Below are 22,985 nucleotides of genomic sequence, written 5' to 3' on the forward strand. Positions count from 1 at the left end.
ATAGATAATTAAAGATTTAAAAACCAAACAGAGACATATTCTTACAGTAATGTACAACCAAAGTTAAACTATTACCATCGTGCAGCGTGGTCATCAATGACGCTAGTCAAACCCAATACCACCAACCAAATCCAAAATTGCATTCGATCCGCAGCACAAAACAAAACTACCAAGCCTTCAATAAAATTCCACAAAGTTCAATCTAGACAAAATATATCTTTCAAATAATGATTTAAACATCTCGAACTTACCAGGTTGGAATTGGTTGCATTCGAGTCGTCTTCTGGGAACGGTATGTAGACAGCTAAGGCCACACAATTAGCGAAAATAGTTAGAAGGATAATGATTTCGAATGGCCTGAGACAAGGAGTTAAGGGGTCTTTATAAACAGAATAGTAAATACCAATCTGAAAACAAAACTTTCCATAACAATCATTACCCAAAATTATGAAAAATGTCTCCGGAATTGATTATGGGTGCCTCAGATGAAGTAGGCAAAGTCTACTGCGCTATAAAGTGACTTTTTATTCAAAAGTATGGGATATGTAAATACATATTATAAAATCACAAGCTTGTAAACATCTGGAGAAAAATCTTGCGTGTGTTTGGTGGAGTATTGACCAATGCCTTGCTGGAGCATCAAAATACTCCAAGTATTTTATGCCGCCATTCACGTGCCCTCCAAGTCAGCAGAAAATCGCCTACGACAATTTCTGGTCAAGAATGATTACCTCGAGTGCCCCAAATCAGCCTTCCTTTCTTAAGTTGCCTGAGTGGCATAATCCAAAAACTTTTATGTTTTATGTGTATATAACTGTGTGTGTCCAAAGTAGGATGAGCAGCATTTTCTCCATCATTGGAACCACTGTTTCCAGTTCACATCACTAACTCCATCCCCTGCCCATCCAGTCCTATTCATCCCAAGCTAAGTTTAGAACTTCCTGTCCTCTTCTTCCTCTGCAATACCGCAAACTCCTACAGGTCTGCATCAATGTCTGCACTCCTCCAATAAATAAACCTTGAGCAGCTCTGATTTGCGCTGTTCAACCAGGTATCTAGGGTCTAATTTAGAACTTGTTCTTTTTTTTTCTCTCCACTAATCTTGAGAACCTACTTTGGTGCAGTCTATCAAATGTATTGTGTTAAAGAGTTCTTCAATTTGTTAATGGAATGAGCTACGTTGTAACTTAGTAATAAGTTAAAGTTGTAAAAATGTGACATGTTAGAGACCACTGACCACTCAGCATATCAAAATATATGCATTTGTATTTGAATCTAGGGCTATGTGTATGTGTATATAGTTCAAAATGCTGCATTTTTGTATTGCTTCCGCCAGTTGACACTAACTCTTTATTTGCTTTCTTAAAGGATATTTCCATTCGACTATATTGATACATGCTCGCCTTACAGGGTTCTTAAGTGTCAAACAGAAGAGAGCCCGTGGTGGCCGTGTGGTCGCAGCGTTAACTTGTTTTTTCTGCTTGCTGTACTGTTGTCTTTTCCTTTGGGTTGAGTTGGCTGTAGAGACCATATTGTTGCCCATCATCGCAGCGGCTTTGGCTTGTCTGGCCGCGTCGATTGCTGCCTGCCACGACAGGGCAGCCCCCGGACTTGGTATGTGCTCTGGAGCCAAGCCGTCTGTATTGGCATTGGGAAGGCCATGTGTAAGGACTGCCCGCCTGTTACCATAATTGGTGCCTGGAATAAAAATATCTTGCAAAATATTTTCAACATGTATAAACCAAATAATGCAATCCGTAGTATTCCTCGTCCCATTAATTGCTGTTCATTCCTAAAAATTATTCGACTTTCAATCGAACTAATTCCAAAATATTAATCAATTCCAAGCAATGTTTTTTCTATGTGAAATAATGATTATTAAGACCATTCGTACACCTATAAATATTACAGGATTTGATTTGAGAAGAAAAACTGCAACTTTAAATGATAACTTCACATGGTGGAGCCATTTCCTTCGAGAACGATTACAAAAAAAACTGAAGAAAAACAAATCTCCTTCCATAGTTTAAAGGAATAATGATTCATCGGCTGGGGGGGGAGGAAGGGGGCTCAAAATGCCCAATTTAGATTTTCTTCATAACCTTTTCGTTATAGTCTCGAAGCATTCTTCGGATATTGAAAATAGTATCTGACTATTAGAAGCATTCCTTTTAAAATAAAGGTTCACACAACTCATAGCATATTAATTTCACACGAAAGACATGTATAACGGTACTGCTTCGATCCAGTGTTTCACATGCATGTCTGCAGGTTAATCTCCGGGAGAGAAAAAAAAAATCCAAGACACCGCATAAAATAAACTATCCCAACAAACTGTCTGTTTAGTACTGCTATAAAACCCAAGCACCCACCGGTTATGTTTGAGGAAATAAGATTTGTGATGTTCTTCTCCGTTTTCTTTTTCCCCTTCTTACAATTCTTACCTTGATGGTTTTCCTCGGGAATATACATCCTTTTGCTTTCATTCACCATTTAAATAGGCCAAATTTTTCTTCCACAAAAAGCGATTTATTACCTGATCCCCATTATTACTATAAAACGCAAGTAACTGATCCTCTCTACCTCCCTCTTTCCCACAGCACATCCTGACTACATCCGGGGCTTCACTAAGAGCACATCACACACATTCCAAGCTCGCTTTCACTCTGTTCGGTGGAAATTGTTGTGTGTGTGTGTGTGTGTGTGTGTGTGTGTGTGTGTGTGTGTGTGTGTGTGTGTGTGTGTGTGTGTGTGAGTGTGTGTGTGTGTGTGTGTGAGGGGGCGGGGGATGATTTGATATCCCGGCCAGCCCTCCAAGGGTTAAATCATGTCTTTTACTAAATAAGAAAGACGATTTTAAGAAAGCGACAGAACAAGCCATGAAAAAGAGGCAAGGGGGAAAAAAAATTAAGTCGTGCAGCCATTCCCCGCAATGACTGAAGGAGTTGTGCGAGCTGTCTGCTGACCGTTTCCAGATGTTGTTACGTGTAAAATAAACCTAGCGCAATTTTTTTTCTCCATGTGCCTGGAAACAGTTTATGGAACCATGACGTAAAATAACCAAGTAGACACTGTCTCTGCATGACAGAAAATATGAAAAAATATTTCTTGTTTTAAGCCAACATCTTCAGTTGGCGTTATTTTTTTCATACTTGCATTGTGCTCCGGCAGCATACAGCCAACATAAGATAATTAAAAATAGAGGGGAAAAAACACACTAAGGTCTCTTTCTACCCATGACAATTGTTTCTGAATGTAAACGCTGCCTATTTTAATTTTGTTAAAATAAAGAAAAAGATTTTGAGAAGATAAAATAGCCATTAATTTTGATGTGAGTCAATATAAACAGCAGATGAAAAAAAAGACTTAAATGTGAAGTCCAACTCTGAAGGAAAAGCCAGAATCTTCCCAACAGAAATAGTGACCGAAATCAAGAGTATTGCATATTAAGAACTGTATATCATCTAACTGGCAAATTCAATTTAAACAAGGATGACCTTATTGTAGTGAGCAATCAGAACCCAATAGACCAATACCAGGAGCTCAAGAAGACAACACATTTACGAAATATGTATAGCTAAGGTTTTCAGACCAATAAGAAGCAAACTAAATAGTTGAATTGAAAGCAAGTAAACACACACTTAATTGTCTTTTGCTCGAATTTTCCTTAAGAAGACAATTGCAGTCAAAACAGTTGAATATAATTTAGAGTCCGAATATATTTTGTTAAATTTGATTTAATTAATATCCAATTATATTTTGTTTTTACTTCTGTAATCTAGAATGGGAAGACATATTGGAATGTCAACTTTAATGATATAATTAACTAGATTGCAACTTTTATTTCAAGTCAACCAAAACTTCTTTTAGGCACCCCACCACATTTGATATTTTGCATTAGCACAATTTTTCTTCTGTTTCATTAACTTGAAATTATTTGCTGAATTAAAATTCATGCAATTTGATCATTTATCCAACTATTTTACAAATCTATTTGTTTTGTTCCCTTTGTCCACAGGATTCAGTTTTAATTTAAGTTTTTTTAAAGAGGATTTACAATCATTTCTGAGTGGCGAAGTGGAGATATGTCTCTCCTAAAGGAGGTGTAGGGTGCTACTTCCCACCGCAAACCTGCAGGTCACCCCTAGGCAAGATGTAGCTCCTTGGATAGCACCCCTCCCTCCCCCCATGCCCGATCAGCATCACATGAAGCCGTGAGAGAGCAGGTGGTGGATGGTCATGTGAATATCTGTGACATATCACAAGTTATGGTTATGTGACTACTGATGCCAGGCCAACAACCTCTTAAGAGCATTGATAATGGCTGTGGTCTCGGAAAGACACTGCCCAGAAGATGGCAACGGAAAACCACTTCTGTTGAAAAATTTACCAAGAACAATCATGGTCATGGAAAGACCTTGATCGCCTATGTCATACACACGGAACATAATGTACAAACGAACAATCATTTAAATCCATTTTTTTAATCAGCAGTTTACTTTCATGAAAATGCACAATTAAAAAATTGAAGGTGTTCACTTCCAACCTTTGAACTACTCCATTTTCCTTTTGTTTTGGACATTTACTTGTTTCTTTCTTTGTACTTTCCTAGTTCTTTTCTCAATCTGTAAATGAGATGGTCTCAATGAAAAACAACAGTGGCTCTAATCATCTGAGAAAACAATTCTTGCAGAAAGTCATCCTTTATGGTTGCCCTTCCTTTTCCGCTCCTCATTATTTGTACTTTGTTCCCAAAAATGCTTTCATCATATTGTATACTCTTTTACTTATCAGTAATCATTTATTTCCTAACTACTCTTTTTATCATTTACATTATTCTTTTTGAACAACCAACTTAGGTCAATATTCTCCTTTTCGTCTGATGTCTAAAAACTTTACCCTCGATCCAACATATACTCCTCGCTTTCCCATCTGGACCCTTCTCAAACTCAACAATTTGAATGATAGTGCTATACAGTGCAGAAACAGACTCACTGGCCCAGGTTTTCCTTGCCAACAAGCAGCTAACTGAGCTAGTATCAATTCTGTATCTTCCAACACCACTGACCACCCCCCACCCACCGTCATTTGCTAAAAAAAAAACTGCATTCCATCTCCCTTGGTTCAGTCCTTTCCCAACTACTTCACATACTTTCAATCTCCTCAACAACTGTTAAGTCCCTGGCCTTGACCACATCATTTTTACCAAAGATGTTCAGTCTCTATACATTTACATCCCTATCAAAAAGGCCTTAAAACTCTCTGCTTCTTTGTCAACAAAAGACCCAACCAGTTCCCCTCCACCGCCACTCTCCTCTGTCTGGCAAAACTGGTCTTCACCCTCAACAATTTCTCATTTGGTTCCTCCCACTTTCTCCAAATTCAAGGTTTAGCCATGGACACCAGCTATGCCAGCTTTTTCGTTGGCTATGTAGAACAGTCCATGTTTCAAGCCTTCCCTGGCAATACTCCCCAACGCTTCCTGCGCAACATTGATGAGAGCATTGATGCTACTTCATACGCCTATGCTGAGCTCATCAGTTGCATCGACTTTTCCTCCAGCTTCCACTCTGTCCATCAGTTCAATTGCTTCATATCTGACATCTCTCTATCTTTTCTCAATCTTACTGACTCCATCTCACCTATACTGACATCCTTTATAAACCTATCGATTGCTATGGCCATTTTAACATTCCCTCTTCCCACCCTGTCTCCTGTAAAAATGCTATTCCATTTCTCCATTCCTTCATCTCTGCCATGTCTATTCTAAGTATGAGGATTTTCTTTCCATGTCATCAGAGATGTCCTCCTTCTTCAAAGAGAAGTGTTTTCCTTCCTCCACCATTGACGCTGCCCTCACCCGCATCTCCTCCATTTCCCAAACATCCGTGCTCACTCAATCCTACGCCCCCGAAACACAGAGAGAGTTCCTCTTGTTCTCACCTACCACCCCATGAGCCTCCTCATCTAACACATCATTCACTGTGACTTACACCGTCTTCAATGGGATCCTACCACCAAACACATCTTTACTCCGTCAAAACCTTTTGCAGGGATTGGTTCCTCTGTGAATACCTTGTCGATTCATCTCTCCCCACTAACCTCCCTCCTGGCACATATCCCTGCAAGTGACAGAAATACCCATTCACGTCCTCCCTTACTTCCATGCAGGGCCCCAAATGCTCCTTCCTGCTGAGGCAACACTTCACATGCAAATCTGTTGTTGTATCCTATGGTCCCTATGTGGCTTCCTCTACATTGTTGAAACCCAACATAAATTGAGGGACTGCTTTGTCAAGCACCTCTGCTCCATCTGCCAAAAGCAGAATTTCCAGGGGACAACCATTTTATTTCCTATCTCCATTCCCATTCAACATGCCAGTCCATGGCCCCCTTTTTTGCCACAATGAAGCCGCACTCAGTGTGGAGGTGCAACTTCATATTCCGTCTAGATAGCCTCCAACCTGATGGCATGAACATCAATTTCTCCTTCTGGTAACTTTCCCCTCCCCCTTTCCTTTTCTTCTTTTCCCTACTCTGGCCTCTGACCTCTTCTCCTCACCTACCTATCACTTCCCCCAGTGCCCCTCCTCCTTTCCTTTCTCCCAAGGTTCACTTTCCTCTCCTATCTTTCTTCTCCAGTCCTTTACCTTTCCCACCCACCTGGCTTCACCTATCACCTACTAGCCAGTTCTCCTCTCACTCCCCACACCTTTTGATGCTTGTATCTTCACCCCCTTCTTTCCAGTCCTGAGGGATCTCCGCCCAAAAGTTTGACTGTTTCTTCATGTCCATAAATGCTGCCTGATCTATTGAGTTCCTCCAGCATTTTGTTTGTGTTGATTCCCTTCAAAATTTAATTTTAAAAAGCTAGAATGAAACAGCTTGTCACCTATCAGCCTATTTAAAAATATAAAATTAAAACAAATAAACTAAAACTTAATCCCACACAGCTGATCCTCTCCAAGTGAAGGAATGCAAATACTGTTGAAATTTGTAGATTGTTCAAGCTGTAGAGTATATGTTGTCTGTAACTTCATGAAATCAAATGGTCCTTTTATAGAGTATGCAGACATGTGCACGAGACAAATTGAGTTTGATATGTTCTCTTTCTTCAAGTTGGGAGAGGACAAGAATAAGATGGAAAGAGTGGACCACTGAGTAACAATTAGCAAACAATGGCTTGTAGCATTCCATACGTCTCCTCAATCCACAACAGACTCTTAAAATATTAAAGAATAAGATGCTCATTTTAAAGCTGAATCTTGTGCAGCTCAGTTTTGAGTAAAAGTGGAAACCATATAAGCATCATAACTTAAGCCACAGGGAGAAGTAAGTCATTTTGTATACCAGGACTGGATAAGGCAGAGATGCAGAAATGGTGTATTGGACAGATGTGGAATTTACAGGTCTGAGAAATATCTATGGAAACTGGCATATTTTCTAAAGTCTAAACTGAGCACTGCTCCTAGCAAACAACAGGAATTCTGCAGATGCTGGAAATTCAAGCAACACACATCAAAGTTGCTGGTGAACACAGCAGGCCAGGCAGCATCTCTAGGAACAGGTACAGTCGATGTTTCAGGCCGAGACCCTTCGTCAGGACTAACTGAAGGAAGAGTTAGTAAGAGATTTGAAAGTGGGAGGGGAGATCCAAAATGATAGGAGAAGACAGGAGGGGGAGGGATGGAGCCAAGAGCTGGACAGGTGATTGGCAAAGGGGATGTGAGAGGATCATGGGACAGGAGGCAACACAATATTCTTAAATAGGTTTTGGCCAACCTATTCTAGCCGCAATAAGATCCAGGCACATCTGTCATGTTCAGCTCGTGTTTATTACGTGTTCTGATGAAAGCTGGGAACAGGTTGACTGGTTGTGTTTTGACCTACTTCAATCTTTCCTGGTTAGAAGTCTAATTACAAAGTGATTTTTAGAAACGTGCAAGTTTCAGGACCATTTATTTGATGTTTCATTCTTTACAGGCAATTAACATGTTTAAGATTGTAATATTTAATACAGTGGTTCGGTCAGCTTCGATATGGAAAACATTCTACGCTACTGGTCTTGGGTCAGTTTACTATGTCCGGTTAGGGATCAGGTTTTAATAACCTCAGTCAGGGAGCGTAGCAATGGTAAGATGGAATATGTTTATCAAGCCCTTCCCACAAGAGGAATCGAACTGTGATAGTGCTAATGAGCAGTATCATGAGAAAGAACATAACAGAGTCCAGAGACATTATTTCAACAAGAAGATCTATGCAGGTGGAACTGGCAACGTTGCAGCTACGTAAGACCCTGGTCAGACCCCACTTGGAGTACTGTGCTCGGTTCTGGTCACTTCACTATAGGAAGGATGTGGAAACCATAGAAAGGGTGCAGAGGAGATTTACAAGGATGTTGGCTGGGTTGGGGAGTATGCCTTATGAGAATAGGTTGAGTGAACCTTTTTTTCTTGGAGTGACAGAGGATGAGAAGTTATCTGATAGAGGTGTATAAGATGATGAGAGGCATTGATCGCATGGATAGTCAAAGACTTTTTCCCAGGGCTTCAATGGCTAGCACGAGAGGGCACAGTATTAAGGTGCTTGGAAGAAGGTACAGAGGAGATGTCAGGGGTAAGTTTTTTATGCAAAGAGTGGTGTGGAATGGGCTGCTGGCGACTGTAGTGGAGGTGATACAATAGGGTCCTTTAAGAGACTTCTGGACAGGTACATGGAGCTTAGAAAAATAGAGGGCTATGGGTAACCCTAGGTAATTTCTAAGGTAAGGACGTGTTCGGCACAGCTTTGTGGGCCGAAGGGCCTGTATTGTGCTGTAGGTTTTCTATGTTTCTATGTTTCTTAACATTCAAAGCAAACGCACAAACTGGCGACCCAGGATACTTCTTTTATTTAAAAAGTTGAAGCAGAGTAGTGTATGTAATTTTTTTTTTGCCTTAAGGCTGTCATTTCTTTAAGGATTATGTTAAGTAGATATCTATCTCGAGGCTGCAATAAATTTTTTAGGAAGTTCCAGATAGGTAATCTGAGGAATTTCTCCAATGCCTCCTTCATCACAAAAACTGAACCTTCTGGTTCTCCATTGTGAAGGTAAGTGTTAAAAATTGAAATGATACCTCACTCCATTAATTTTTGAAATTGTTCAGACTACAAATATCTGAATCGTGGACTATTGATGATAGTCTGAGAATAGTAAAAACCGTCAAGTGGATCACTAAGGTCTCCCTCTATTTGTGATATCTGCTGGTGAGTTGTATACGAAGGAGCTGAAGCGTTGTTGGGGATCCCTACCACCCATCCCACAATCTCTCTGACCTACAATCATCAGGAAGGAGGTACAGGAGCATCAGGATTAGGACTGCCAAACTGGGTAACAGCTTCTTCCCTGACTCTGTGAGACTAATAAATACCTTGCCACCACCTAGGTCTCACTACTGGAACAGAAAGCTATTTACTGTACTGTTTATCTGAGCTGCACACTTCATATGCATTTTGAATGATATTTTATTAACTTATTTGTGGCAGCTTATTTTATTAACATGTTTATGTGCTGTATGTGATATATTTGTTGTGGGTACACGTGGTCTGAAGGAACGTTGTTTTGTTTCGTGTCATCTATGTACAGTCAGATGACAAACTTAAACTATTGTTTGATTTTACTTATTTAATATGACCATGGTTGTCAAAGATTAATTCCTCATAGTTGATAGTACAGTCCTATTTGTTTGATTTGAAGCCCTCTTGAATTGCTGCCAGTAATACAAAAAGTGGGCTACACTTTGTTCGTAATATTTCAGATGAACCCATGAGAGCAGTCTTACTTTGGAAGGTTATGTTATGTAATGTTCAACAGTTCTGGCTTACTGTATATCATTGTCAAAGCCTAGCCGACCTTACAGCTCTGCCTTCTTTTCACTATATTGAAATGCATGGAGTTCCTCCATTATCTTCTTCTTCTATTCTTTTGTGATCCATTGTGAAACAATTTTTACAATGTTAGGTAGTGGACAACTCATACCATTGTGATAAAAAGGTTCCATATGTGTGTCTAAATCTGTGCATTCAGTATATGTGCTTAGATTCATCTGCCGTGTGGGCACGTGGCCAAGTGGTTAAGGCATTGGACTAGCAACCTGAAGGTCGTGAGTTCGAGCCCCAGCCGAGGCAATGTGTTGTGTGCTCCTTGAGCAAGGCACTTAATCACACGTTGCTCTGCGACGACACTGGTGCCAAGCTGTATGGGTCCTAATGCCCTTCCGTTGGACAACATTGGTCTCATGGAGAGGGGGAGACTTGCAGCATGGGCAACTGCTGGTCTTCCATACTACCTTGTCTAGGCCTGCGCCCAGGCGCAGATCCATGGTCTCACAAGACTAACGGATGCCTTAATTCATCTGCCTTAAAAGTGGATCCATTCCTGTGACATGGCAATTGTCCATCTCTTGTATCATATTTTTCTCTTCAAGATCTCTGTACGGGGGTATCTCAACTAGACATCTACAAATGCATTTCATTTTGATGTGCTACTCTTAATGTCATAATAGCACTGAGAGTATTACATGGTCGACCTCTACAGCTCCAATGTAGCCATCATCAATCCTGCATTGCTAGCATGTTTGTGTAACCAATATGAATGGCTTTCCTCATACCTCATTCTCAATTAGCACTTTTTCCGCTCTTGGTCAGGGCACAAGATACATATGCAACAGGTTTTTCATATCCACAATCCATGACCTGTCAAATCACGGCTCCAATCCAGCAGTTGAAAGCTCTCCACACCAGGTTAAAGGTTACCATTAGTGTCATAATGTACTGAAAGCAAATCACTGCTTAGGATCTTCTTACTAAGGTCACAGGGTTTTTACTGAACCGAACATATGTGTCATTGTCTTTCTTTAAAACTTAGAAAAATTGTGAACACTATGGAAAAACTGTAGCAACACACATCAAAGTTGCTGGTGAACGCAGCAGGCCAGGCAGCATCTCTAGGAAGAGGTACAGTCGACGTTTCAGGCCAAGACCCTTCGTCAGGACTAACTGAAGGAAGAGTTAGTAAGAGATTTGAAAGTGGGGGGGGGGGAGATCCAAAATGATAGGAGAAGACAGGAGGGGGAGGGATGGAGCCAAGAGCTGGACAGTTGATTGGCAAAAGGGATATGAGAGGATCATGGGACAGGAGGCCCAGGGAGAAGGAAAAGGGGGAGGGGGGAAAAACCCAGAGGATGAGCAAGGGGTATAGTCAGAGGGACAGAGGGAGAAAAAGGAGAGTGAGCGAAAGAATGTGTGTATATTAATAAATAACAGATGGGGTACGAGGGGGAGGTTGGGCATTAACAGAAGTTAGAGAAGTCAATGTTCATGCCATCAGGTTGGAGGCTACCCAGACGAAATATAAGGTGTTGTTCCTCCAACCTGAGTGTGGCTTCACCTTTACAGTAGAGGAGGCCGTGGATAGACATGTCAGAATGGGTATACTGGATTAGATCAGATACAAAAACGACTTGAGCTCAGAAAGGTTTTTTAGCTTTCCTAGCTTTCATGATGACCTCAATTTTCTGTTTTACTGGCTGCAGCCCATTTTTATCTCACACAGACCCAAATAAATCACACTTTTTTTCTGTATCAAGGCAGATTTGTCTCAATCTTGGCATTGTGATAAACCGGCATTCTGAACTTCTCCTCAGGTATCTGACCTTCACTGCTTCCATAATTGATTAGTGAGAATATCATTTTAATTAAACAAATAATGTTAGACCTCTGAAGCATCATATCCATAAGCTCTTGGAAAGATTTTGGTACCCATTTTGTCTCGTGAAATAGTTTGGAATACAACATAGCCCTTTATGGAGATTGACTGTCAAGAAATACTAGCTTTTTGCATTATGCTGGGCATTGGCATGAGAATAGTCCAAATTCCAAAAAAAAATTTGCTTCTGCCAATTCCATGTACAAATATTGGGATATAAGCAGAATGATTTGCTCATCATTGATTGATTCATTAAGGTCAGTTTATAATTTCTGCATAGCCAAATGTTTAGCCCACCTCAAGAATCACTTTGTATCACAATGACCAATACCTTATGTCACTGAAATTTGTTTAGCTCTTCTCCCTTTTCTCCTTCAAAGGTATGTCTGCATTGCTGTATTGAGCACAAGTTAGGGTTTATAGTAGATGGTTTTGCCAATTGGTTTTATACATCTATAAGCTTTCTGCCCTTCGATACCTATTATCATCATCATTGTGTGCTGTGTTGTATGACGTGGGTGATCATGGTCTCATGACCAGGATTATTCTTGGCAAATTTTTCTAAAGAAGTAGTTTACCATTGCCTTCTTCGGGACAGTGTCTTTACAATACTCTTCAGAGACTGCCTGCCTGGTATTTGTGGGCACATAACCAGTACTTGTGACATTCACCAGCTGCTGATATGACCATCCAGCACCTGCTCCCATGGCTTCAAGTGGCCCTGATCAGGGAAGGTAAGCAGTTTTTTACTACAAAAACTATAAAAGATTATTTACATCACAAATACTTGAGGTACAGTCATCCAGTAATTTCAAGACAATGAGTACACTCAGTTTAAAATATGGTTACTACCGCCTACTAACAATCAATACCCCCAGGGGGCCTACCACTCCTGGAATGCCTAGGGAAGGAGCTCCTTACACCTCCTTTGGTAGAGACATATCTCACCCTGCCACCCAAATATAAATATTACAATTTATTAAAAATGTTTTCATATTGTTGCAGAATCTACTCAATCAACCTTGACATATTTGCACTGAATCTGTTTAACAGTTCTTATAAAAAAAATTATTTTTTATGAGGTCAATCTATTAGCATAATCATCCAGGCATTCTAAGCAATATGTTTCCCTTCCGGCTATTATGAAGACCCACACATTCCATTTGTCCAAATGTTCTCAGGGTTCACCAGAGTGATTTTAAAGTGGTCCTCACCTGCGGCACCTAACTAAATGTATGGTTATAAAAGGCTCTTCTCTTGACATAACAGATAACAACTTGATATTGATCCTTATTATAATATTGATATCGTTACTGTTCTTACTTTACATCTTGGCAAGAGGCATATATGGTATTCAAGCTGCTCTCCTCAAGTAGATCCTCCAGCCCAATGTCCCCCCTTCTGTAATTGTTTTCGTTCTTTGCTTAACTGCCACTGCTCCAGTACACTTTGTTCTATCAAGCCTTGTATACCGTGGCTATATGTCCTTACATAATGAATCTCAGGGTAGACTATGGTGACATATACGAACTTCGATAATAAATTTACTTTGAAATTTGGGATAATCAAGTACACTCAGTGGCCACTTTATTAAGTACCTCCTGTACCTAATAAAGTGGTCACTGAGTGTATGTTCATGGTCTTCTGCTGCTGTAGTCCATTCACGTCAAGTTTCCAAGTGTTGTACATTCAGAGATGCTGTTTCTGCACACCACTGTTATAATATATGATTATTTGAGTTACTGTCACTTTTCTCTCAGCTTGAACCAGTCTGGCCATTCTCCCCTGACGTCTTTCATTATTGCAAACATGAGGAATTCTGCAGATGCTGGAAATTCAAGCAACACACATCAAAGTTGCTGGTGAACGCAGCAGGCCAGGCAGCATCTCTAAGAAGAGGTGGAGTCGACGTTTCGGGCTGAGACCCTTTGTTAGGACTAACTGAAGGAAGAGCGAGTCAGATATTTGAAAGTGGGAGGGGGAGGGGGAGATCCAAAATGATAGGAGAAGACAGGAGGGGGAGGGATGGAGCCAAGAGCTGGACAGGTGATTGGCAAAAGGGATATGAGAGAATCATGGGACAGGAGGCCCAGGGAGAAGGAAAGGTGGGGGGAAAAGACCCAGGGGATGGGCAAGGAGTATAGTCAGAGGGACAGAGGGAGAAAAAGGAGAGAGAGAGAAAGAATGTGTATATAAATAAATAACGGATGGGGTACGAGTGGGAGGTGGGGCATTAACAGAAGTTAGAGAAGTCAATGTTCATGCCATCAGGTTGGAGGCTACCTAGACAGAATATAACCTGAGTGTGGCTTCATCTTTACAGTAGAATAGGCCGTGGATAGACATGTCAGAATGGGAATGGGATGTGGAATTAAAATGTGTGGCCACTGGGAGATCCTGCTTTCTCTGGCGGACAGAGCGTAGGTGTTCAGCAAAACGGTCTCCCAGTCTGCGTCGGGTCTTGCCAATATATAGAAGGCCATATCGGGAGCACCGGATGCAGTATATCACCCCAGCCGACTCACAGGTGAAGTGTCGCCTCACCTGGAAGGACTGTCTGGGGCCCTGAATGGTGGTAAGGGAGGAGGTGTAAGGGCGTGGATAGCACTTGTTGCGCTTACAAGGATAAGTGCCAGGAGGGAGATCAGTGGGGAGGGATGGGGGGGACGAATGGACAAGGGAGTCGCGTAGGGAGCGATCCCTGCGGAAAGTGGCGGGGGGGAGGGAAAGATGTGCTTAGTGGTGGGATCCCGCTGGAGGTGGCGGAAGTTACAGAGAATAATATGTTGGACCCGGAGGCTGGTGGGGTGGTAGGTGAGGACCAAGGGAACCCTATTCCTAGTAGGGTGGTGGGAGGATGGAGTGAGGGCAGATGTGCGTGAAATGGGGGAGATGCATTTGAGAGCAGAGTTGATGGTGGAGGAAGGGAAGCCCCTTTCTTTAAAAAAGGAGGACATCTCCCTCGTCCTGGAATGAAAAGCCTCATCCTGAGAGCAGATGTGGCGGAGACGGAGGAATTGCAAGAAGGGGATGGCATTTTTGCAAGAGACGGGGTGAGAAGAGGAATAGTCCAGATAGCTGTGAGAGTCAGTAAGCTTATAGTAGACATCAGTAGATAAGCTGTCTCCAGAGACAGAGACGAAAGATCTAGAAAGGGGAGGGAGGTGTCGGAAATGGACCATGTAAACTTGAGGGCAGGGTGAAAGTTGGAGGCAAAGTTAATAAAGTCAACGAGCTCAGCATGCGTGCAGGAAGCAGCGCCAATGCAGTCGTCAATGTAGCGAAGGAAAAGTGGGGGACAGATACCAGAATAGGTTCGGAACATAGATTGTTCCATAAAGCCAACAAAAAGGCAGGCATAGCTGCCTTTCATTATTGGGTGTTTTTGCTCACCGAACTGCTGCTCACTTGATGTTCTTCATTACTCGCACCATTCTCCGCAAACTCTGGAGACTGATGTGTGTGAAAATGCCATGAGATTAGCAGATTCTGAGATACTCAGATCACCCTGTCTTGCACTGACAATCAGTCCATGGTCAAAGTCACTTAGATCACATTTCTTCACCATTCTGATATTTGGTCTGAATAACAACTGAAACTCTTGACCATGTCTGCGTGGTTTTGTGCATTGAGTTGCTGCCACATGATTGGCTGATTAGATATTTGCACTATCAAGCAAGTGTACAGATGCACCTTACAAAGTGGCCACTGTGTGACCGAACCAATTTGAGCAGAGTGATTCTCATGAGGAGTAAAATTAGTAGTGATAACTAGAATCCGACAAGAGATAGTGCATACAGCTATAAGAGTATACTATCAATTAAAGATGACCAGGGAAAAAATGGTGCAAAGACAAATTGAACGCAGTATATCTGAATGACATAACATCCATAAGAAGATAGGCAACAATAGCAGAAATAGATACTGTAGATATAAATGGGTATATAATATTCCTCTAATATATAGAGACTTTGCTACACAGGATTTAAAATTAAATATTCAAGGAAACGTAACCTACAAAACATACAGTATATATCAAAATGGAAAAGGTAGGATAACCCTGACTTTTAAAGTGATATCAAGGTAGTAGAGTAAAATGATCTTAGTTAAAAAAAATCAAATTGAATAAACTTGTGTGGAGCTAAGAAACAGCAAAGGACAGAAGACGTGTTGTAGTTATATGTCTACATCAAACTGTACTGGTGAGGTGCTACATATCAATAAGGAAATTAAAAGTCCATGTAAAAGGAATCCCATGATAATCAAGACAGTTATTAATCTGAAAATTTAACAGTAGTTATATGGAGATATAGAGTATGAATTTCTAGAGAATATATATAACATTTTTATAAACTCAGTTTACTGAAAAACCAACATAGAAATAGGCTATTTAAGCCAGTATTGAGTAATGAGAGCAGTGATCATAATATGATAGGTTTTTCTATATTAAAACTAAAAAGATTTTGTGAGATATGAAATTTGTTTTTTACATCTGAATAAAGAAAATTACAAATACATAAGGTATATTGCAAGCAACAGTTAAATCTATGACAGTAAAATACTAATGACTAACTACACAAAATACATATTTCTGTAAGGATGATACAGCAGTAGAACAAGTAAACTAGCTCTGGCTATGAAAAGCAATTGGAGATAGTGTTTAGATCGAAAGAAAAGACTTATTGCTGAAAAAAATTGAAGACTAAGAAAAGTTTAGAATTAGAGAAATAAGGAAAGGGAAAGCAAGTAATAAACTAGTGAGAGACATAAAGCAGATTGTAAGGATCCAAAACAGTGAGAAATTTTTTTAAGTTAATATATCCCTCACAGACTGAGAAAGAATAAATTACATATGCGAAGAAGAAAAATGCAGACAAATTCAATAAATATCTTCTGTCTGCACATACCTATTGGGCAATGAATCTGAAGATTCAACATAATCTGTGTGATAAGATTTCTTCTCATCTCTGAGTGGAATGTCTCACACAATATCCCAGGAGAAGACAAGGAAAACCTCTTGGAAAATAGTGGAGAATACAGGTATAACAAAGATATCGATATCAGTTAAAAACTAAGATAAGATAAATGAATGGAACCAAAAGGCAAAAAATCCCCATGAAATAATAACTAATAACTTGGCATTTTGATGATATTGCCAGTGGAAAGGAAAGGTGTGATTTTCCAAAAGATGTGGTATCAGGGTACTAAAAACAGTAATCTAATTGGGTGGAGTTAATATAGTTTTGAGGTTTCAATTATCTGAATAGATAAGGGTGAATACATTGATGAGGTATATCTGGACATTCAGAAAGCCTTCAAGTAAAGTATTGCACAAAAGATTAAGGAAAATTAGGGTGCAATTAAAATGCCATTTCCCACATAGACCAACATAGACTTTTTTGTGCAAAATGTATTCATTTGACCTGACACGATCTGGGAGTTCCCACCATTTTCTTTGTTATTGTTACAATACTGCATTTCCATTAATGTTGTGCACTGGCTGAATCTCCTTTGTACTTATTGAGGCTATTTCATAAAAGTGCATACAGATTATCCATTTGGATATTGGATCTTGCATAATTAATAATTGAATATATTCATCCAGAGATGAATGTATGCTCTTATCTCTCAGGAAGCACTCCAAACATCACATCCAAGTTATCAAATAACAATCGAACTTCTAGCACAATTCCCTTGATGTGATTGTGGGGCCTGCATCACAATTCTCCACAAGTTCTGATCTTGCTGACCAACAAATGTTATGGATTATCTCTACTAGTTTATTAAATTGGACACTGATGTGCATTAGTGGCTAAATAGATTTGCCAACATGTCATATCCTGTTTCTATTAATAAGACCACCTATATGAGTTAACATACAGCATCATAATTTTCATTTTCCCTCATTATTTCAATGACGTTGTCTGACTGGAAAAACATCTCCATCTTTTCCACGTAGGAGATGAAAGTTTTCCACATTTCAAGGTAGCTTCTGCGATTTCCGATATAACCAGACTGTATACTGTCTCCAACTCTGAGCCTGGGTTTTTAACATGAATCAATTTTTCAGGCATTACTTTTTTCTCCCCCTTCTGCTTGGATCTACTTCATATCTTGCCATGATTGATCATGTACAATAGATTCCAATTAATTGGGCATCCAGCTATTTGGGACAACCCTTAAAGAACAAAAACTAATTGAGAAAATTGCCAGGACTCCCTTCATTTGTTTAGAACACTACACCATTTAATTGGAGCAGGAGACTGGCTGAACAGCTTCTAAATAGCGTCAGTCACCTGAGCTTGTGTGGCTGTTAAACACCAAACTGTGCTTAAAGCAAAGTTTTTAAATAGTGTCAGTTGAGTGTGTTTGTGTTTTAAAAAAAAATGTGTCACTCATAGTTGGGGAGAAATAAGCGGCAAGACAATTCCAAACTGTTCTGTTCACTGCAGTTTCAAGCATTCAGGTTTGTAGATGCTAGAAATGACCAGGAATGGAAAAGAAGTGAGTTCACTGCTTCAACAAGCTAGAAACTATGAAGAATTTGAAAGTATCTATCGACAATTATCTTGAAATGTCACAATGAAAATGAAGAATTGGAGGATGCAATTATCAATAGCATGTATGAAAGAATTCCATTATTTGCACTTGGTGTCTGCACTAATTTTGTTCATTGCATACACTGGATGAATCCCTCCTCAATAACTATTTAGGAATTAATACAAGTTTTATAATACTGTAGTATTATTGGTAGTAATATAATTTGTTCTGTATTTCATTTAAATGCATAATCTGTTACTCGGTTTGTTTTTTAATGCCTTTTTAACTATTTATAGTCAGAGTCATAGAGAAGTACAGCATAGAAACAGGCCCTTTGGCCCAGCTAGTCCATGCCAAAATCACTTAAGTTGCCCACTCCCATCAACCTGCAGCCCTCTGTATCCCTACTATCCCTATTATCCATGTACCTGTCCAAACATTCTTAAATGTTGAAATCGAGCTCAAATGCAGCACTTGTACTGGCAGCTTATTCCACACTCTCACAACCTTCTGAGTGAAAAAGTTTTCCCTCACGTTCCCCTTAAACGTCTACCTTTCATCCTTAAGCCATGACCTCTGGTTGTAGTCCCACCCAATCTAAGCGGAAAAAGCCTGCTTGGATTTACTCCATCCATTCCTCTCAAAATTTTGTATTCCTCTATCAAATATCCTCTCAATCTTTTATGTTCTAAAGGATACAGTCCTAACCTATTCAATCTTTTCTTATAACCTTGGCCCTCCAGACCCAGCAACAGCCTTGTAAATTTTCTCTGCACTTTTTCAACCTTGCCTATATCTTTCCTGTGGGTAGGTGAACAAAACTGCACACAATACTCCAAATTAGGCCTCATCATTGTCTTATATTTCTTCAGCGGTTTGATTGGGGCACGACTGCGCAGCACGCGGAGGTCAGCCAGTGAGAACAACGGGAAGAGTTTAAAAGGAGACAGCTTTATAGAGCGGGTGATAGAGTAGAGGGAGACAGAATAGGAAGGCTTTGGCTCAACGGGGCTTCAGCGATAACGAGTCGAGGCAAGGTAGGTTACTTGTGTAGAATACAAACAGGAAGTATGTGTGTGAGACTGGTTTTCTGCGGGAGGTGCCAGATGTGGGAGGTCCTGGAGACCCCCAGCCTCCCGGAGGTCACATCTGCACCAGGTGCGTCGAGCTGCAGCTCCTTAGGGACTGCGTTAGGGAACTGGAGATGCAGCTCGATGACCTTCATCTGGTCAGAGAGAGTGAGGAAATGATAGAGAGGAGCTATAGGCAGGTAGTCACTCCGGGGCCTGGGGAGACAGAGAAATGGATAAAAGTCAGGGGAGGGAAGGGAAAAAGGCAGATGCTAGAGAATACACCAGTGGCTGTCCCCCCTAACATTAAATACCCCTGTTTGAGTACTGTTGGGGGAGATGGCCTACCTGGGGGAAGCAACAGTGGTCGCGCCTTTGGCACAGAGTCTGGCCCTGTGGCTCAGAAGGGTAGGAAAAGGAAGAGGATGGCAGCAGTAATAGGAGACTCTATAGTTAGGGGGTCAGACAGGCGATTCTGTGGACGCAGGAAAGAAACGCGGATGTTAGTTTGCCTCCCAGGCGCCAGGGTCTGGGACGTTTCCGAACACGTCCATGATATTCTGAAGTGGGAAGGAGAACAGCCAGAGGTCGTGATACATATTGGTACCAATGACATAGGTAGGAAAAGGGAGGAGGCCCTGAAAACAGACTACAGGGAGTTAGGAAAGAAGTTGAGAAGCAGGACCTCAAAGGTAGTAACATCAAGATTACTGCCTGTGCCACGTGACAGTGAGTATAGGAATAGAATGCGTGGCTGAGGGATTGGAGCAGAGGGCAGTGATTCAGATTTCTGGATCATTGGGACCTCTTTGACCACTCAATAGTAACAGGCACATCGAGGAACAGATCGGGAGACAGATTCAGGAAGGGTGTAATAACAACAGGGTTGTTGTGGTGGGAGAGTATAATTTCCCAAATATTGATTGACATCTTCCTAGAGCAAGTGGGGATGGAGTTTGTTAGGTGTGTTCAGGAGGGTTTCTTGACACAATATGCAAGGGGTATTGGGGAATGAACCGGGTCAGGTGTCAGGTCTCTCAATGGGAGAGCATTTTGGAGATAGTGATCATAATTCTATCTCCTTTACCATAGCATTGGAGAGCAATAGGAACAGACAAGTTAGGGAAATGTTTAATTGGAGTAAAGGGAAGTATGAGGCTATCAGGCAGGAACTTGGAAGCATAAATTGGAAACAGATGTTCTCAGGGAAATGTACGGAAGAAATGTGACAAATGTTCAGGGGATATTTGCGTGGTGTTCTGTTTAGGTACATTCCAACGAGACAGGGAAAGGATGGCAGGGTAAAGGAACCGTGGTGTACAAAGGCTGTTATAAATCTAGTCAAGAAGAAAAGAAGACCTTACAAATGGTTCAAAAAACTAGATAATGATAGTGATCTAGAAGATTATAAGGCTCGCAGGAAGGAGTTAAGAATGAAATTAAGAGAGTCAGAAGGGGCCATCAGAACACCTTAGTAGATGGGATTAAGGAAAACCCCAAGGCATTCCACAAGTATGTGAAGAGCAAGAGGACAAGATATGAGAGAATAGGACCAATCAAGTGTGACAGTGGAAAAGTGTGTATGGAACTGGAGGAGATAGCAGAGATACTTAATGATTACTTTGCTTTAGTATTCGCTACAGAAAAGGATCCTGGCGATTGTAGGGATGACTTGCAGTGGACTGAAAAGCTTGAGCATGTAGATATTAAGGAAGAGGATGTGCTGGAGCTTTTGGAAAGCATCAAGTAGGATAAGTCACCAGGACCAGACTGCATGTATCCAAGGCCATTGTGGGAAGCGAGGGAGGAGATTGCTGAGCCTCTGGCGATGACCTTTGCATCATCAATGAGGACGGGAGAGGATCCAGAGGATTGGAGGGTTGCGGATGTTGTTCCCTTATTCAGGAAAGGGAGTAGAGATAGCCCAGGAAATTACAGACCAGTGAGTCTTACTTCAGTGGTTGGTAAGTTGATGGAGAGGATCCTGAGAGGCAGGATTTATGAACATTTGGAGAGGCATAATATGATCAGGAATAGTCAGCATGGCTTTGTTAAAGGCAGGTCATGCCTTACGAGCCTGATTGAATTTTTTGAGGATGTGACTAAACACATTGATGAGAGTAGAGCTGTAGATGTAGTGTATATGGATTTTAGCAAGGCATTTCATAAGGTGCCCCATGCAAGGCTTATTGAGAAAGTAAGGAGGCATGGGATCCAAGGGGACATTGCTTTGTGGATCCAGCATTGCCTTACCCACAGAAGGCAAAGAGTGGTTGTAGACGGGTCATATTCTGCATAGAGGTCAGTGACCAGTGGTGTGCCTCAGGGATCTGTTCTGGGACCCCTACTCTTCATGATTTTTATAAATGACCTAGATAAGGAAGTGGAGGGATGGGTTAGTAAATTTGATGATGACAGAAAAGTTGAGGGTGTTGTGGATAGTGTGACGGGCTGTCAGAGGTTACAGCGGGACATTGATAGGATGCAAAACTGGGCCGAGAAGTGGCAGATGGTGTTCAACCCAGGTAAGTGTGGGGTGGTTCATTTTGGTAGGTCAAATATGATGGCAGAATATAGTATTAATGGTAAGACTCTTGGCAGTGTGGAGGATCAGGGGGATCTTGGGGTCCGAGTCCAGAGGACACTGAAAGCTGCTACACAGGTTGACTCTGTAGTTAAGAAGGCATATGATGCATTGACCTTCATTAATCGTGGGATTGAGTTTAAGAGCCGAGAGGTAATGTTGCAGCTATATAGGACCCTGGTCAGACACCACTTGGAGTACTGTGCTCAGTTCTGGTCGCCTCACTACAGGAAGGATGTAAAAACCATAGAAGGGGTGCAGGGGAGATTTACAAGGATGTTGCCTGGATTGGGGAACATTCCTTATGGGAATAGGTTGAGAAACTTGTCCTTTTCTCCTTGGAGTTGCGGAGGATGAGAGGTGACCTGATAAAGGTGTACAAGATAATGAGAGGCATTGATTGTGTGGATAGTCAGACGCTTTTTCCCAAGGCTGAAATAGTTAGCATGAGAGGGCATAGTTTTAAGGTGCTTGGAAGTAGGTACAGAGGAGCTGTCAGGGATAAGTTGTTGTCTTTTTTTAAGTTGTGTTTTTTTTTTAAACACACAGAGAGTAGTGAGTGCATTGAATGGGCTGCCGGCAGTGGTGGTGGAGCTGGAAACAATAGGGTCTTGGACTCCTGGACAGGTACATGGAGCTATGGGTAACCCTAGGTAATTTCTAAGGTAAAGACATGTTCAGCACAGCTTTGTGGGCTGAAAGGACTGTCTTGTGCTGTGGGTTTTCTATGTTCTAACTTCAAGTTAACATCCCATTTTCTATACTCAGTACATTGATTTATAAAGGCCAATGTGCCAAAAGCTTTCTTGATGACACTATCTACCTGTGACGCCACTCTCAGGGAATTAGATACCTAAATTTCCATATCCCTTTGTACTACTACACTCTTCAGTGCCCTACGTTCACTGTGTAAGACCGACCCATTTCATTTCCATGAAATTTTGGCTAATTGGGACAGCTATTTAATTGGGCAAAATGTGCTGGTGTCAGGACGCTGGAGCAGGGATCCAATCGCAGACCCTGTACTATCCAAGCAATGATATTA

General features: G+C 41.1%; 1 protein-coding gene across 2 annotated transcripts in view; it reads right to left on the reverse strand.

The window, feature by feature from the left end:
* Window positions 1–22,985, reverse strand: part of cacna1c (calcium channel, voltage-dependent, L type, alpha 1C subunit) — a 669,326-nt gene that overhangs the window by 548,516 nt on the left and 97,825 nt on the right. The window contains exons 2-3 of one of the 2 annotated variants that reach the window (XM_063058026.1): window positions 1,374–1,698; window positions 252–357 (exon numbers count right to left, since the gene is read on the reverse strand). In XM_063058026.1, coding sequence (XP_062914096.1) covers window positions 252–357; window positions 1,374–1,698 — 431 coding nt within the window. Of the gene's footprint in view, window positions 1–251; window positions 358–1,373; window positions 1,699–22,985 lie in introns of those variants that run through there. The other variant, XM_063058027.1, reaches the window with a different exon arrangement.

This window comes from Mobula hypostoma, chromosome 9 (genome assembly GCF_963921235.1).
Source record: "Mobula hypostoma chromosome 9, sMobHyp1.1, whole genome shotgun sequence".
In the NCBI taxonomy this organism is placed as follows: Eukaryota; Metazoa; Chordata; class Chondrichthyes; order Myliobatiformes; family Myliobatidae; genus Mobula; species Mobula hypostoma.